Source organism: Eumetopias jubatus, unplaced genomic scaffold, assembly GCF_037043125.1.
Source record: "Eumetopias jubatus isolate StellerSeaLion01/CBP00866 unplaced genomic scaffold, mEumJub1_p1.0 scaffold_2, whole genome shotgun sequence".
Taxonomy (NCBI): Eukaryota; Metazoa; Chordata; class Mammalia; order Carnivora; family Otariidae; genus Eumetopias; species Eumetopias jubatus.
Window position 1 is genome coordinate 198,029,116 of NW_028274808.1, and position 16,402 is coordinate 198,045,517.

The window sequence follows — 16,402 nt, forward strand, 5'->3', positions numbered from 1 at the left end:
TCTTCAGAGCACACGGAGTGGAGCGTGTGGTTCCCAGGAAATGAGCAGCGGGGCTTAGACGCCATCCCCCCCCTCCGCACCCGTACACACAGAGCCATCAGCACCAGTGCGGCCACCCTCCACGCCTCCATTGCCCACGCCCCCTCACCAGCCTCACCGCCACCACCTGCATCGACACGCCCCCACCGTCCACACTGACAGCCACGGCACCCAACACACCACCCACGTCACCCGCACGATGACCACCATCGTCACGTCCAGCGTCATCACCACCAGCTTCGGATCCGCGCAGCCCCATGCACACCCCACCAAACCACCGCCACCTCCCCGGCCATCGCCATCCGCCCTCCAGCACCTCGGTGGCCACAAGCACTGGCCCTCCGCCCAGCTCTGAGGCGTCGCTTCGCCGTGACAGGCCCCCTCTGGCTGCCCGCGAGGGAGGCAGGGACTGGAGGGGCCTCCCCGACTCCTGCTCTTGACGGCCGCCCACACCCACCTTAGTCTGAAACCCGACACTTCCCTGCGGGGAGACGCATCTGCCCGCAGCACCTCGGTGACCAGGGAGAGCTGAGTGTGGCCGCCGCCCCCGGGGATGGCAGCCCTCATCCCGCCGGCTGAGGGGCCAGCTCCCCGGCCGGGATCCTCCACAGAGGTGGGACGAGGGGCAGGTGCCCGAGGGAGAGCTCCACCCCCACCCCGTCCCGAGTGGGAGAGAGCCCGGCTCCGGTCAGACGCCGGGGCGCCAGCGCCGCGGCGGAGGGAAGGGAAGGGTCTGGCCAGGAGGGAAGGACACAGCTGGGACTGGGGTGGTCCAGCCCCAGCTCTCGGCCCCGCCCCCAAGCCCCTCCCCCCCAGGGTGACTGCGGCACGGGATGCTGGGGGTGTGGTCCGAAAGTCCTGCTTCCTACCTCATTGGCCAGGATGCAGTCACGTGACCCGAACGGCCCTCAAGGGCTGCTGGGGAATTTACTGCGACTCTCAGCTCACAGCCCATTGGCCAGGGCGGAGGCCGGTGCTGTGGAAGGCGGGGTCTGGCTGAGGGGCTCGGCCCCTGCGGAAGCTGAGAAGGAGGGTGGGCTTCTGATAGCAGAAGGCACAGGAGCACGCCGTTCCATGGGACAGTTAGCAGTTTCGTTCACTCTTCACCTCTTCGTTTGAGGCTCAGGGATGCTTTGTGCCGGAGGGCCCGGGAACCTGAGCGGCAGCGACTTGAGTCTTAAGGACATGTCCCGTTTACTACACTGGCGGGCATTGTTTTGGCGTCCCCTTGGGCAGCTCGTTGATGTTTCCCTGAGTCTCATGCGCCTCCCCTCCAGGTCCCACACGAGTGCCACGGCTCCAGGCGTCACGTTGCCATATATCCCCCCTCGAGTCAGGAGAAGGGACAAAGGGACGTTCGTCCTGACTCGCTGTTTGTTTTTTAAGAGTTTTATTTCTATTATTTATTTGACAGAGAGACACAGCGAGAGAGGGAACACAAGCAGGGGGAGTGGGAGAGGGAGAAGCGGGCTCCGGGGCTCGAGCCCAGGACCCTGGGATCATGACCTGAGCCGAAGGCAGTCGCTTAACGACTGAGCCACCCAGGCGCCCCCTGACTCGCCGTTTTTAATGAAGGTGGGAAAGCTTTCCCCAAAGCAAAGCAAGCTTAATGCACACATCTTTTTGGCTCCAACCGTGGTCCATGCCCACCTCTAGCTTCCAGACAGGCTGAGAAAACCAGTATCTGCCAGAGGGGAATGAACTTGCCATGAGCAGCTGAGACCAATGATAATTCATCCCTTGGGGTGGGCGATGGTGTCCCCTGAACAAAGTGAGGATTCTGTGAGTGCAGGAAAAGGGGCTCCCGAACAGGCAGCAATGAGGCCTGCCCTCCCTCTGGCTCCCTGCTACCGGCCCTCCCTCCCGGGATGCTGTTGAGCACTCCCTCAGAATCCCGGACCCCACAATCCCCAGGTCTTCCCTCCCCTCCGCTGCTCCCTCCTGGTCTCTTCTGCTTCCTGCTCAGCCTCTGCCTCCTCCCCCTGCTGTCCCTGAGGACCAGGAGTCCCACGCCAGGTCCGTGCCCGCTGGCTGGTCCTCATCCCCTCCCGGGTGCATCAGACCCAGACTTCCTCAGCCCCCCACACCTGCCAGCCGTCACCCCTCCTGACTCGGCCTGGCCTCTGGTCTGCTCGTGGCTCTGTCCAACAGGCCTGGGTCCTGTGGGACGCGGCCAGTGGCCCCAGGCCTGGGGAGTGAGTGGAGAGAGGCAGTGTGAGCGAAGACCATTCTCTCAGCTCTGGGAGGCCTGGCTTTCTCCCTCGAATGCAGACTGCAGCCCAGCACCCAGAGTTTTCTGACACAACACGTCGGGGGGAGGCCTGGGAAGCAGAATCAATGGCTGACGCTAGTCTGGGGATTTCTTTGCCCTGCAGCCTTCAACCTGACCTCAGGCTCATGTGGTGGCTCTCAGGTCATGAATGAGTCAAGGAAACGTCAGGTGATCCTGGTGTGGCGCCCTGTGTGTTAGGATCTCTTGCAGCACAGCCCGGGATGACGCTCCAGTCCCCTGGAAGGGCAGGGGCCCTGAGTGAGCAGGTGGCGAGGGGCCACCCTCCTGTCCGCAGCAAGGCGGTGCTCTCTTTGCAGAAGGACACGGGTTCCTGTATGAAACCTTTGGGATCCGGCCGCGGTTCTCCTGGCAAGTCGACCCCTTTGGCGCCTCTGCCACGACCCCCACCCTGTTTGCCCTGGCAGGCTTCCACGCCCACGTCATCTCCCGGATCGACTATGACCTGAAGGAAGCCATGCAGAAAGCGCAGGTGAGTCGTGGGCCACATGCGCTGCTGCCTCTGGCCACAGCCTCCTTCCGTCTCGGTGCAGGGCATGTTCCCAAGCCCCTGCACTAATGAGTTTTCTCTCCGGGTAAGAGTGGTCTGAGACCAATTTTAGGCACGGCCAGCAGCAGTAGACGAAGGCGGAATTGGGCTCTAGCTGGGCAAGAGAAGCAACATCATACTGAGCCCCACCACAGGCCACGCTGCGCACGGACCTCCCTTCCCGCCTCAGCTCCTTTCTCCCGCAGCAGACTCTGTGAGCTGCTCGGGGCTGGGAGGGGCCGCCCCAATTTCTCACGTGCAGAAACCGAGGCACGGAGGACTCAGGGAACACGCACGTGGTCCCAGAGCCAGAGCTTAATAGAAGCAGGGTTTCTCCCTGCTTTGTGACCCTGACTGTGTTCTAACCATGAGAGCAACGAAGAAACAGACCAGGGCACCTGGGTGGCTCAGTTGGTTAAGCGACGGCCTTCGGCTCAGGCCATGATCCTGGAGTCCCGGCATCGAGTCCCGCATAGGGCTCCCTGCTCGGCAGGGAGTCGGCTTCTCCCTCTGACCCTCTTCCCTCTCGTGCTCTCTATCTCTCGTTCTCTCTCCCTCAAATAAATACATTTTTAAAAATCTTAAAAAAAAAAAAAAGAAAGAAAAAGAAACAGACCACAGGCTTAGTGAGAGGCGAGCAGCTCCCTGTGCCAGGAGGTATTCAAGCAGAGCCAGAATGAGCTTCTCTTGCAGGCCTTGGCAGAGACAGTGATGCTCTGGGGGCGGGGGGCGGCACAAGCAGGCTGGCTCCTTCTGGAGGGCAGTTTCCGCCACCATACGTGGCAGAGGGAGTCTAGATGAGCCAGCAGAGAGGATGGAGTCCTGAAGCACTGAGGGAGACCCAGGTGGGGCTGGGGAGGCAGAACCAGGGCAGCCGTGTTGCCCCTGGGCCCTGACTCTGTTCCCTCGGGGTTTGCAGGGGCTGCAGTTCGTGTGGCGCGGGTCCCCATCCCTGTCGGCTGAGCGGGAAATCTTCACGCACATCTTGGACCAGTACAGCTACTGTTCGTGAGCACCTTCCCTGGGCGGCCCTTGTTCTAAGCAATCTCCCTGTATTACCTGAGAAACGATCAGCCCCTTGTCAGATGCTCTAAGTGCTCCAGCTTACAGGAAGAGAAACCGAGGCAGGACCACTCAGCCCCGGCCCCGTGGTCAGCAGTGGCGGGGTCAGGTTGGCTCGGGTGGCCGGCTCCAAAGCCTCCACATCGTGGGAGCAGCCAGCCTGTGGGCTCTTGGGGGTGGGCGGCCCTGGGTTCAACCGGCCCTGGCCCTTCCTACGCAGGAGGCTGTGTGCAAGCGGCTTGCCCGTCCCTGAGCAGGAGAGATTAGCAGGCAATTGAAGGGCAGCTGGCAAGCAGGATGCCAGACACGGACTTCAGGACCGGTCGTTCCTGTTAGTCAGGCCCCGCTCTGTGCCAGGCCCGAGTCCAGGGTTTTCCACCGATGTCTTTCATTTATCCTTCATGACAACCATCAGGACATTTTATGGATGAGGAGACAGAGGCTCAGAGGATCCAAGTGGTGGCTCCTGGCGCCTGGCCTGGGATCCCCCTATGTCACCCCGTGTTGCCCTGCGTGAGCAGGGAGGACCCTGATAGGGGCATCCAGACCCCCAGGATGGATCTTTGGGGTCTCTGTCGTGAGGACCAATTTGGAGCCCGAGGCAAAGGGAAAATCTGGAAGACTGCCCTTTTCCTTAGTGGAATGTTCGGATTCCATTCATGGCGATTTATTTTGCTTTAAGTCGGAGTTTTGAAATAGCGCACTAACTTATCTCTGTGTCCCCTACTGAAACTCAGCACCCGCTAACAGTTCACCCCCAGGGCACGGTGCCTCTCTCTCCTCACCCCGCCCCAGCCCTGCTCGGGGCCTTGGACCCAGGTCTGATGGGCACCGAGGTGGCCCCAAGGATCCCTTGATGAAAGGCACCCCGTGAGATCCCCAGGGGTGAAAGTGGGGATGCGCAGGCTGTGGGCTCCATGTGGCGGCTGAGGCAGTGTGGACCCAGAGCTGGCGAACCATGACACGTGCATTTGAGTCCCATGTGTGTGCAGAGCTCTCGTGGGCCACCATTGAGCTGCCCATCGTACCGGTGGGAGAAGGAGGTCATCTGGGTGGCTCAGCCAGTGGAGAGTCTGCCATCGGGTCAGGTCATGATCCCGGGGTCCTGGGAATGAGCTGTGCATCAGGCTTCCTGCTCAGCGGGGGTCTGCATCTCCTCTTCCCTCTGCCCCTCCCCCAGCTTGTGCTCTCTCACACACTCACTCTCTCAAATAAATAAATAAAATATTAAAAACCAACAACAACAAGTGGGAGAGCAAGGCCTGAGCACCGGTCTGCACTCCCCGAGCTGCACGGGTCCGGCTGCACCCTGCCTGTCCTCCTGGATCCCAAGCTGCCTCCCTTCTCGGGGTGGGATCAGCTAACCCTTCATTCCCTTGCAGGGAAGGCTTTCTCTGGGATGGCTCGGCCGTCTTCCCGGAGCCACCCCCAAATAACCTATTTCAACCCATGGCTGAACCCATCACTTGGAACAACATGCAATACTATGTCCGTCTCCTCGTGGACAATGTGAAGGAGCGGGCCGCCTGGTTCCGGACATCACACCTCCTCTGGCCCTGGGTAAGTCGGGGTCCCAGGCCCCGGGGTCCCCAGCACAGTCCAGTCTCACCCAAGCAGGCTCTTCCAGGGGCCGGGCCAGGCTGCCATCCGCAGCCCCGGGCCAGTGCCTCTGCCCTGCATACCGCACAGCCTCACCCCTTCCTCCAGGTCCTCCCACCTCCCGGGACTCCCCCAGCCTCTCCCACCTGAAATACAGCCCCCGGCCCATGCCAGCCCCCAGCTCCACTCAGCTCCTCCCTCCTCCTCTCCTAGCTCTGTGTTGGGGTGTGAGGCCGGGACGGGGATCCCGGCCCCTGCTCCGTCGCTGTGTGCCTTAGCCCCTCTGGTCTCGGCTTCCTCATCTCTAAAGCGGGCATCATGACAGGCCCTGCCTCAGAGGCTTGATCTGAGACTGACAGGAGGCATGCCCCGTGACAGCGTCAGACACGGGACGTCCCCCTCCTCCCCACCCTCGCGGGCAGAGCTCGCCTTCCCTGAGCAGCTCCAGGGCACCTGGTGCCTTCTGTGTGCTGTATTTGTCTCATCCACTTAATCTGCCCCATGGGCCTGGGACGCAGGCAGTGCTGGGATCCCATTTTGAGAATGAGGGAACTGAAAACCAGAGAGGTCCTGGGATCCTCCCAACGCTGCACAGCCACGTAGCAGGGCAGTTAGGATGGGGATGCGGGTTTGTGCTCAGACCCCGGCAGGGCGCCCCCTAGCGGGTCCTCTTACCTCTTGACTGCCCGTGGGAAGGTGTACAGAAGGTCTGTCATTGTGGGTGATGGCTGTTATCCCTGTTATTCATGATTATCATACTATTATAATTAATGATATTGATGAATAGTAATTCTGTTGGTCTCTCCAACGGAGAGAAATATGTCAGACAGAGAATTCCAGTACTGCACGATCTCATTTAATGTGGTTCTAAAATCAAGCATAGGGCGCCGGGTGGCTCGGTTGGTTAAGTGACTGCCTTCGGCTCAGGTCATGGTCCTGGAGTCCCGGGATCGTGTCCTGCATCGGGGCCACCTGCTCAGTGGGGAGCCTGCTTCTCCCTCTGACCTTCCCCCATCTCATGCTCTATGTCATGCTCTCTCTCAAATAAATAAAATATTAAAAAAATAAATAAAATCCTCAAGCATAGAGAAAAGAGATGAGTTTTGTAGTCCCCGGATTTAGGGGGTGAGGGAGGAGGCTCTGGGCGAAAGTGGTCAAAAGTACCAACTTCCATTTATATAAGAAATATGTGCTGGAGATGTAATGTACAGCATGATTAAAACAAGATTTTAAAACGAAAAAAGTAAACAGGGAGGAAGGAAGGAAGGAAGGAAAGAAGGAAGGAAGGAAGGGAGGGAGGGAGGAAAGAGAGAGGGAGGGAGGGAGAGATGAAGGAAGGTGCAAAAAATGCCCTCTGGGAGCTGGTTGGGGCTTCTGCCAGGAAGAGCGGAGGGCCCCTGAAGGGGGTGTTGAGGGATGGGCTGGGCTCTACCTGGGCTGGGCTCTGCCCCGGAATTCCAAGGCTTTGCACTGTGTCCTGGCCTGCAGGGCTGTGACAAACAGTTCTTCAACGCTTCGCTGCAGTTCGAAAACATGGACCATCTGCTGGACTTCATCAACAGTAATACATCCAAGCTCGGCATCACTGTGGAGTACGCCACGCTGGCCGAATACTTCGGTGCCTTGCACGCTGCCAATGTCACCTGGCACGTCCGCGATCACCAAGACTTCCTGCCCTATTCCTCAGGTATGAGCCCATGCAGGTTGGGGGGCAGCTCTGGTACCACGGAGGGCACCCACCTAGTGTCTGCTCTGCCCTCTGAGGAGCTTGTGAGGGTCACTGGGGCCGAGATTGGCCATGCCCCCCACTGCCCCCCGTACTCTGTCCCACTAGACATCCTAGGATTGACGGAACACTCACAGAATGGCTCTGTAGCTTCCTATTTCCACATCCAGGAGGCCTTGGCTGCCTTCATGTGGGCAGGCAACAAGGCTATGAGCTTGGTTACAGTCCGGGGGGAGGGGAAAATTGATGTGGGTGGGGTTACAGGTGACGTTCAAAGACTCATCTGTGTGGGCGTGGTTACAGCCCAGGTAGAGATGGATACGTGGATGTGGGTGGGGTTATGCTGAAATAGGTGGGGCTTCACCAAAGAGGGAGGAGACAGGGCAGTGTCCTGCAGGGTGTTCTGAATGGGCTCGGCTTGGTGCAGCCCTGCAACAAGACAATGTTTCTTGGGAGCCTGGACAGGTGCGGTGAGCCCTGGTCCCTGCTCTGAGTCACTGGGGATTTAGAGCTTAGGCTGCGGAGTGCCCCTGCCTGACCAGGACACTCAGCCTGCTGCAGGAGCTGAGGACTACATGGTCTCCTTTCCCGGGGCTGGGGGGCTACCCTTCCTGGTATGCTCAGGTCGTGTGGGGGACGGTCAGGGAATGGAGACACTGCTCAGCCTGTGTGGAGGCAAGAGCAGTAGGAACAGTCAACCACCTTGTGAGACCCAGCCACCCCCCCTCCCCGGGAGGCACCCAGCCCCCATCCTCCCGAGGAGCCTTGGTCAGGAGTCATCATGTGTGTGGGTCGGCACAGCAGCTGCGGGATCCCTCAGCTCTCCCCCGTCCCACCTCCCTGCGCTGCCAGTGGAACCCCACTGGTTGCAGGCTCGCCCCGGACTCCCCACTGCTCCTGAGTCGCATACAGAGGCCTCTGCCAGCACTCAGGGCCTGTGCCAGCTGGGTGCTGCCTACTTGACTCCCACCCCCCCTCCCCTCCCCGAGGTCTCCCAGGCCCTGGGCTCACAGGCGGCTCCAGGTTTCCCAGGTCCACCCTGGGCTCTCTGGTCCCCCAACCCAGTCCTGGTCCATCCCAGCCTGATCCTCACACCTACCCCAGCCCCTCTCTGGGATCCCCGGGCCACTCCTGGTCTGGCCAGAGTAGGAATGTATGGCTGCCCCCATAGGTGACCCAGGCAGAGCCAGACCCCAGGCCCCAGCTTCCCCGGTTCTACAGGGACTTGGGCTCAGGAAGCCCCCAGGCCAGGGAGACTCACGCCAACTGCCAGCCCTTCTCTGTAGGTCCATTTCAGGCCTGGACCGGCTTCTACACGTCCCGCAGCAGGCTCAAGAGGCTGGCAAGGCGAGCCAGCGCTCTGTTGTACGCTGGGGAGTCCATGTTCACACGCTCCATGTGGCCGGCCCCCCACCAGCACCTGGACCTGGACTGGGCCCTGAAACAGCTCCAGCAGCTCCGCTGGGCGGTCTCCGAGGTAATGGCACACCTCTCAGCAACACGATCAGGTTGGAAACCTGCTGTGCAGTGTGCTTCCCCAGCCCCGGGTCACTAGAGGTCCATTTTCCAAACAGAACGCGCAGGTGGCCTGTGGTCACATGGCAGGTGCATGTGGACACGGGGCCAACGCTAGAACCATGGTCTGACAACCTTCAGCTGGTGGCTTCAGTAGGCTTTAGAGCCAAATTTACCCAGAGGGCAAAGGGCAAAGTGGAGAAGCATTGGTGTCTACAGTCCTGTGTGGACCCAGTCCGCCTCTGCTGTGTGGCCTCAGGCTCGGGACTTCCCTCTCTGGGCTCTAATTCCCTCCCTGTACAGTGAGACGCTCATGCCCACCCCCGGATAGTGGGGCTACTGAATGTGAGAATGTACATAACCTGCTCGGCACGGTGGCTGCCCCGTAGCAAGTTGCTCCCAATTTTCTGTCTCCACTCATGCCCCACTGAACAGATGGGAAACCTGAGACCCCAGAAATCCTGTAACTTGTCATCACCCAGCCAGAAAAGCGCCATGCTGGCCATGGCCTTGGCACACTCACCGGAAGGGCATTGACGGCAGAATGTGTCACTGTGTTGGGGGTGAAATGGATTTTAGAGTCCACTGGAGTGAGTGGGACACGTGGCTTCATCTGCTGGGGCCTCAGTTTCCCTGTGGGGAAGAAGCTCATCCCACCCCCATTTTGGTACAGAGAATGGAGGGTGCCTGGAGAATCCCAGTGGCACTCACAGGAACGCTGCACAATGGAGGTGAAGCTGGGGCGGGTCCCTTGCAGATGTCTGTTTTCAGCCCAAGTTAGGGGACTCAGCGGGGTTCCGCAAGGTCATCAGTCCCTCTGAGCCTCAATTTCCTGTTCTGGAATGTGCTAGGGACCCTCACCTGCTCCACTAGCAGCTGGTGAGAAGGAAGGAGAGCCAGCCCCTTGGAGGTGGTTTGCAGATGCAGGCCTGATCCGGTGTTTCCCCCACTCTGGTCGGGATGCAGGTGCAGCACCACCATGCCATCACTGGGACTGAGACCCCCAAGGTGAGAGACATGTACGTGAAGAATCTGAGGTCAGGGATGCAGGGTGTGCATGAACTGATGGCCTCCATCGTCCAGGATAGGACCCCTGCCTTCACAGGTAAGCGAGGTCCCTATGGGATGTCCCTGCAGGTGTGGGAGGGGGGCTGAACCTTTCTGAGCAGAGAGCCTGTGGGTCTCAGAGAGGACCTGAACAACCCAAGCCTCAGACTCTGCAACCACATCCCCTGTGCACCATGGACGCTTGGTCTGAGCTTGGCATGTGCCTTGACTGTTGGGAGCCTCCATGTCCTCTCTGTGATGAGAAGATGGGGAGGTTACCATGTGAGCCAACTCAGTACCGCATTTGCTCAGAGCTCAGCCCGCCGTGTTTACTGCAGTGGGTGGAGAGTCTGTAAGCCAGGGGGTGCTATTATCCTCACTGTGTAGCTGAGGACACACCAGAAACAGAGAGGTTGTGGACATGCCCAGGGTCACCCAGCTAGGAAGGAACAGAGCAGGGATTGAACCCAGGGACTGTGCTCAGTATTGTAGAGGATGCAGGTGTCCTCGGGGACCTGAGCCCAGCCCAGATTCCCCAACTCCCTCCTAAGCTTAGTTTGGGTGCTGATGTCTGACCCTTTGACAGCGAAGGGATCACACGTATGGAGTAACTGATCATGCCAGCTTCGTGCTGAGGAATTGTGAACCAGAAAGTCCTAGGAGCACTGGGACACATCGGCCTCCCTCCCTGGGCCTGATGTCATGAGCACAAGGCCAGCTGCCCCTTCCCCAGCTCCCATCTCAGCCTGCGCTCTGTCATGGTGCACCCCTCACTTCTGACCTCCCTGCTCACCTGGCCTGCTCTTCCCTCCCCTCTGTGTCTGTGTGCAATGCCATCTGACCTTCAGACTGGGGAAGGCCCCTGGGGACCACGCACGCAGCACACAGTCCCAGCCCACAGACCCTGGGGTTGGCTGGGAGAGACAGCTGCAGCAGAGCTGGAACCAGGGTCTGATTTCCCTGCCAGATGGTGCCGTCCATTCCCATGACCTCACCAGGGAGGCTTGCCTGAGCAGTGAACGGGTGGAGGTCAGGAAAGGTGTCCCAGCCACAGTGAACAGCCTGGGCAGGGGCAGGGGGCTGGAAAGTGTGTGATGTGTTCAGGGGTCCAGGAATCATCAGACATGGCCAGAGTTTACCTTACTGGGGGTAAAGGATAGAACAGACATGAACCCAAACCCTCACTGGGGCTCAAACGCTGGGCTAGGCGATTGGACTGGACCCTCCAGCCTTCTGAGAATTCTCCAGTCCTTCCCAATGCCAAGCACTCAAAACTTGGTAGCCACACCTTAGTGGCGGGTCAGTTTGGGCAGGTGACTGTCCTTCTCCGGGCCTCGGTTCCCTCGTCCGTCCAGTGGGGCTGTCAGGGAATGATGTGTCAGGAACACAGGGACCCTCACTGTCCAGAGGGACACGGAGTGATCCCTTCATCCTCCCCTGCCTGGGGACTGGACACAGAGCTCTGAGCAGAGTATGGGGCCCGCTGGGTATAGGAGCGCACTAGCCCACTGGTCCCTATACTCAGCTGCCCTGGCCGCTCTGTGGGGCTGTGTCTCCTGCCTCATTTTCCCATGTAGCCAGGGGCCCCCAGGTGTGCTGGGTGAGTCCAATGGCAGCAGGTAACGCCGGTTCTCTGTGTGCAGACCCAGGAGCTGGGGGACACGTTGCCGTGGTCTACAACCCCCTGGCCTGGACGGTCACCACACTTGTTACCCTGACTGTGGGCTTCTCCAGGGTCAACGTCACAGATGAGTCCGGCCGGCCAGTGGCTGCACAGGTATGGCTGTCATGACAGCATGCACGGGGCACACTCGCTGTTGCTGACATCTGTTCCGGGAGAGCACTTCCAGAAATGGGAGCAGTTCACGCGAACATGTGACCATGGGGGCCCACTTGGAGGATATCCCCATGGGGACCCTTATCCAGTAGGGTCTGTGGGACCCACCAGGAGACTGACACTGGCCTATGAGCATCAGAAGTCCTGCCACTCTCTCCCCCCTGGAGGATCTCCTGGGTGGTCTGCCCTGGTTGGAGGCTTCTCCTCATGCCCCTGCCATGGGGCATATTGATATTCTCATGTAAACGACCACTTTCTGTGGAAAGGCCCTCAGGAGTCTTCAGAGGGGTGCTTCGTGGAGGCGCTGATGTTCCAGGCTGGCCCAGCTGCCTGTGTCCACACACCCAGATACCAGCATGTGTGTGATCTGTCTTCATTTCCTTCCACTGGCTGCAGCCAGCAGGGGGGCTCCAGGGACCCTGCCTGTCCCCCAGTGCCAGTGTTTCCCTGCGGAGGTGCAGGAGGTGCTGACATCAGCCACTCAGCAAACACTCCTGAAGGTGCAATCTGGTCCATCCAGGGCTTTGTGCTGGTCCCCTGGACAGCAGTGCCACCATGGGGAGGGGAGGTCAGAACTTTAAAGGACATGTGTGGTCTGGAGTGATGACCCGGGGAGCCAGGGTAGCAGGCCTTGGTTGATGCAGAAGGAGGAGGAGTTCATCGACCTGGGCAGGGAGACGGGACGGTGTTGGTTTCAGCAGACCCAACCCCTGGCATCCCCTTCTTCACCCACACGCAACACCACTCAGAGTAAATGCACTCAACAAATATTTTGGAGACCTGCTGTGTGTCAGGCCCTGCCCTAGGTGCCAGACTTCCTTAATAACCAAGCCCATGAAGTCCCTGCCTGCAGGGAACTCATATTCTCGCCCTGGGTGACAGGCAGGAAACCAAGTAAGAGCATGTTAATGTGACCAATGGAGGTGATGGGGGCAGGGACAAGGTGTCTGCTGTATGTCCCGCAGAGCCTGGGTGGGACGGTGTGTGCAGCCATTCTGGGGTTGCTAATAGGGCCCCCAAGGTTCCCACGGGGCCTCGGATGCTGCATGCTTCCCCAAGAGAGTGAGAGGCTCGGCTGAGTGTGCCCAGGGTCCTCCTCCATCCCTCCCAGTTCATGTGACAGAGGGTTGGGGAAGGCCAGGTGGGTGAACAGGAATATGCCCCCTTGGGGAAATTGGAGGTTGTGAAATAAGAGTGCCCCTTTGGAGAGAAGGCCCTCCAGGGATAGGGAACAACATGGGCAGTGGCTCAGAGGCAGGAAAGAGCAGGGGTGCTGAGAAGGGAGGGCAGTTGCTGATGCTGGAGTCTGAGGAGTGGGGGAGGCCAGGGAGGGAGATGGGGCTGGGGCAGGATCCTGTTGAGCAGGGAGGATGCCTGGAGGGACCTCAGCACAGTCCAATGATGGAAAGACCCTGCCGCCTGTGAGTAGTGAGCACCTTGCCCAGGAGGTGTGCAAGTCACAGGTTACTGAGGATACTGAGACCCACCATTTTGTTTTGTTCTGCTGGCCTTGCAGGTCCAGGAATCAAAGGAGAAGCACCCAGCTTACAACTTGCATGTGCTGACCACAATCCCAGGCCTCAGTTATCGACACTACAGCATCACGCGCACCCAGGGGACCCAAGAAGACACCAAGCAATTGGGTACCAGTCTGGCTAGAACCTCCAACTTTGGCCGCAAGACAGAGACACATGCTGGTCCACGGGGCAGGCACCTAATTCGTGTGGAGAATGACTGTTACACTTTGTTCCTTGACCGGGACACTAACTTGATGCACAGCATCTTGGAGAGGTGAGGTACAGCCGTTGCTGGCTCTGAGGCAGAGGCGTGCACTGGGACCTGGGCATGTCATTCCCCCACCTGCCTCTGTGTCCTCACTTGCTAGGGGAATCACCAGAAGGTGGTTAAGGCCCTTCCTGTGTTATCATTTTTATTTCTGCAATTGTGAGACTTAGACCAGGATAAGAAAGCCCTTCATGAATCTTATCATTCCAGGGCTGTTGATCCACAAAGTGGTTGTTGAAGACCCACTCAGGGAGAATATGTAATATTCACTTTATTCACTATCTTAAATTTAAAGAAACATATAACCATCCATGTACCCACCCACCCAATAACCGCTCATCCATCCATCCATCGACTTACCCATCATCTACCCAACCATCCACTCACCCTTCCATCCATCCATCCATCCCTCCCTCCATCCATCCATCCATCCATCAAATCAGCCAACCAACCACTATCGTTCTTGTTCATCCATTTATCCAACCGACCACCCATCCACCTACTAACCCCCACAACCACCCATATAACCACACATCAAACCACCCATCCACCCACCCATCTACCCATTTCATACACCCTCCCATCCATTCATCCTCCATCCACCCACCCATCCAACCACCAGTCCTTCCATCCATCCATTATCCTCCCACTCGTCTATATATTTATCCAACCGCACATCCATCCATCCACTCACTCACTCACTCAACCATCCACCCATCCATTTATTCACCTTCCCATCCATCCATATATCCACCCACCCATATACTTAACAACACACTCACCCTTCCATCCATCCATTTACCCTCCCATCCATCCATATATCCACCTACTTACCCACTCATTCACACCCACACACATATCCACTTACCATTCGATCTGTCCAAGCCTGCACCTATCCATGTATCTGTTTGTCTGTCATCCATCCATCAATCCAACCACCAATCCATCCATCCATCCATCCATCCACCCACTAACCTTGTTTATCCATCTATCCAACCATCCACCCATCCATCCTACACCTCACCCCACCCTTCCATCCAACCATCCATCCGTCCAACCATCAATCCATCCATCCATCCATCCACCTACTAACCTTCTTATTTATCCATCTATCCAACTATCCACCCATCTGTCCATCACCTTATCCTCCCATCCATCCATCCGTCTGTCCATCCGTCCATCCATCCATCCATCCATCCATCCATCCATCCAGTATCCTTCTTGTTCATCCATCTATCCAACCATCCACCCACCCATCCATCACCTCGCCCTCCCATCTATCCATCCATCCATCCAACCATCCACTATCCTTCATGTTCATCCATTTATTCAACTAACCAACCACACATCCATCCACTAACCCCCATAACCATCATTTTATATCCACACACCAAACCACCCATCCGCCCATCAGGTACCCTCTCACACACCCTCACATCCATCCATCCATCCTCCATCCATCCATCCACCCATCTGTCCATCCAACCACTCATCCTTCCATCCATCCACTGTCCTCCCCGTCATCTATATATTCATCCAACCACACAACCATCCATCCATCCACTCACTCACTCAGCCATCCACCCATCCATTCACTCACCTCCCATCCATCTGTATATATACCTGCTTACATACCTAACCACACATTCACCCATCCATCCATCCACTTACCCTCCCATCCATCCATATATCTACCTACTTACCCACTCATTCATGCCTACACACTTGCTTCTATCCACTTGCCATTTGATCTATCCATGTCTGTTTACCTTTCTATCCATCCGTCCATCCAACCATCCATCCATCCATACATCCATTTACATATCCATTCATTCAGTAACTAATTGTTGACAGCAGAGAAAGCAGATGACCCCCAGGAAAAAGCCTCCCAGGTGTTTTGGGGCCAGCCCTGTCCATACTCAGGCCACATCCCAGATAGCTGTCATTCCACCCCTGCTGCCTCTGCCAGAACAGCCACTTGCTTTTCCTAATGTGACCTCCCAACAGGATGGGGAGCGGGGGGAGGAACAGGGAGTCTGGGAGGAGCAGCTGGCAGAAAGTAAGGGGGAGGGAGGAGCATGGGTGCCAGGTGAGTGGCACCTAGAGCTCAGCCCGAAGGCAGCTGTGCATAACTCTGGAGCCTCACAGCACTAGGAAGTCCCCGACAGAGGGGCTCCATCAGAGCCATGTCCTTCATCGTTCAGCAGATCCTCTTGAGAGAGACTGTGGCAGGTAGAAGGGGCTGACTGCAGCCAGCGTGGCTGGGGAGGGAAGAGTGGGGACAGCAGTGGAACCCGGGCAGGGCCAGGCAACTTCTGAGCCTCCCTGGTCAGAGCAGAGTCCCCGGGCTGGTATTGGGATGCTTCTCCAGTCAGGCCCGATGCCCCTTGCTAGACAGCCCTTGCTGAGCCAGCCCCACCTCGCCTTCCATGTGTGCATCCCGTGAAGGCCTCATCCTCAGCCATGACCCACCCGGCATGTCTAGCAGTACAGTGCGTGGGCTGCCGACCACCCCGCTACCCTCGTCTCTCTCTGCTGCTTTTCAGGGAGTGAGGACTGGGTGTTCCTTATGGGTCCCTGAAATCCCCTCCAGGGTAAACTGATAGTCCAGTGCCTGACCCCTGGTCACAGAGAGAAGCTATGGAAATGGAGGGCAGTGGGCTCAGAGGAGGCTTGGTGGGCAGGAGGCACCTGGAGCCAGGCCTGAGGACTGGAAGGGCCAGAGAATTCATGGGCCCAGACGAGGGGATACCTGTTCCATGGAAGGAGCCTCCTGTGCAGAGGCCCAAGGGGGAGGCCACCATGTGCCAAGACCACCCCACAGAGGGTGGGTGGAGGGAAGATTCTTTCTTATATAACAGCATTATGGATAGAATTCACTGACCATGCAGCTCAGCCATGGAAATGGTCCCCATCTGTGGTGTTAGGACACTCACAGCCCGTGTGAGCATTGCCACATTCATGGCCCCTCTG

At 58.1% G+C, this 16,402-nt stretch overlaps 1 protein-coding gene across 1 annotated transcript in view; it reads left to right on the plus strand.

Annotated features, from left to right (window-relative positions):
- The window catches only part of MAN2B2 (mannosidase alpha class 2B member 2), a 32,445-nt gene that overhangs the window by 5,581 nt on the left and 10,462 nt on the right, over positions 1–16,402 (plus strand). The window contains exons 4-11 of the mRNA XM_088021356.1: positions 2,629–2,801; positions 3,778–3,866; positions 5,303–5,480; positions 7,008–7,206; positions 8,532–8,722; positions 9,727–9,865; positions 11,451–11,584; positions 13,161–13,435. Coding sequence (XP_087877482.1) covers positions 2,629–2,801; positions 3,778–3,866; positions 5,303–5,480; positions 7,008–7,206; positions 8,532–8,722; positions 9,727–9,865; positions 11,451–11,584; positions 13,161–13,435 — 1,378 coding nt within the window. The remainder of the gene's footprint in view (positions 1–2,628; positions 2,802–3,777; positions 3,867–5,302; positions 5,481–7,007; positions 7,207–8,531; positions 8,723–9,726; positions 9,866–11,450; positions 11,585–13,160; positions 13,436–16,402) is intronic.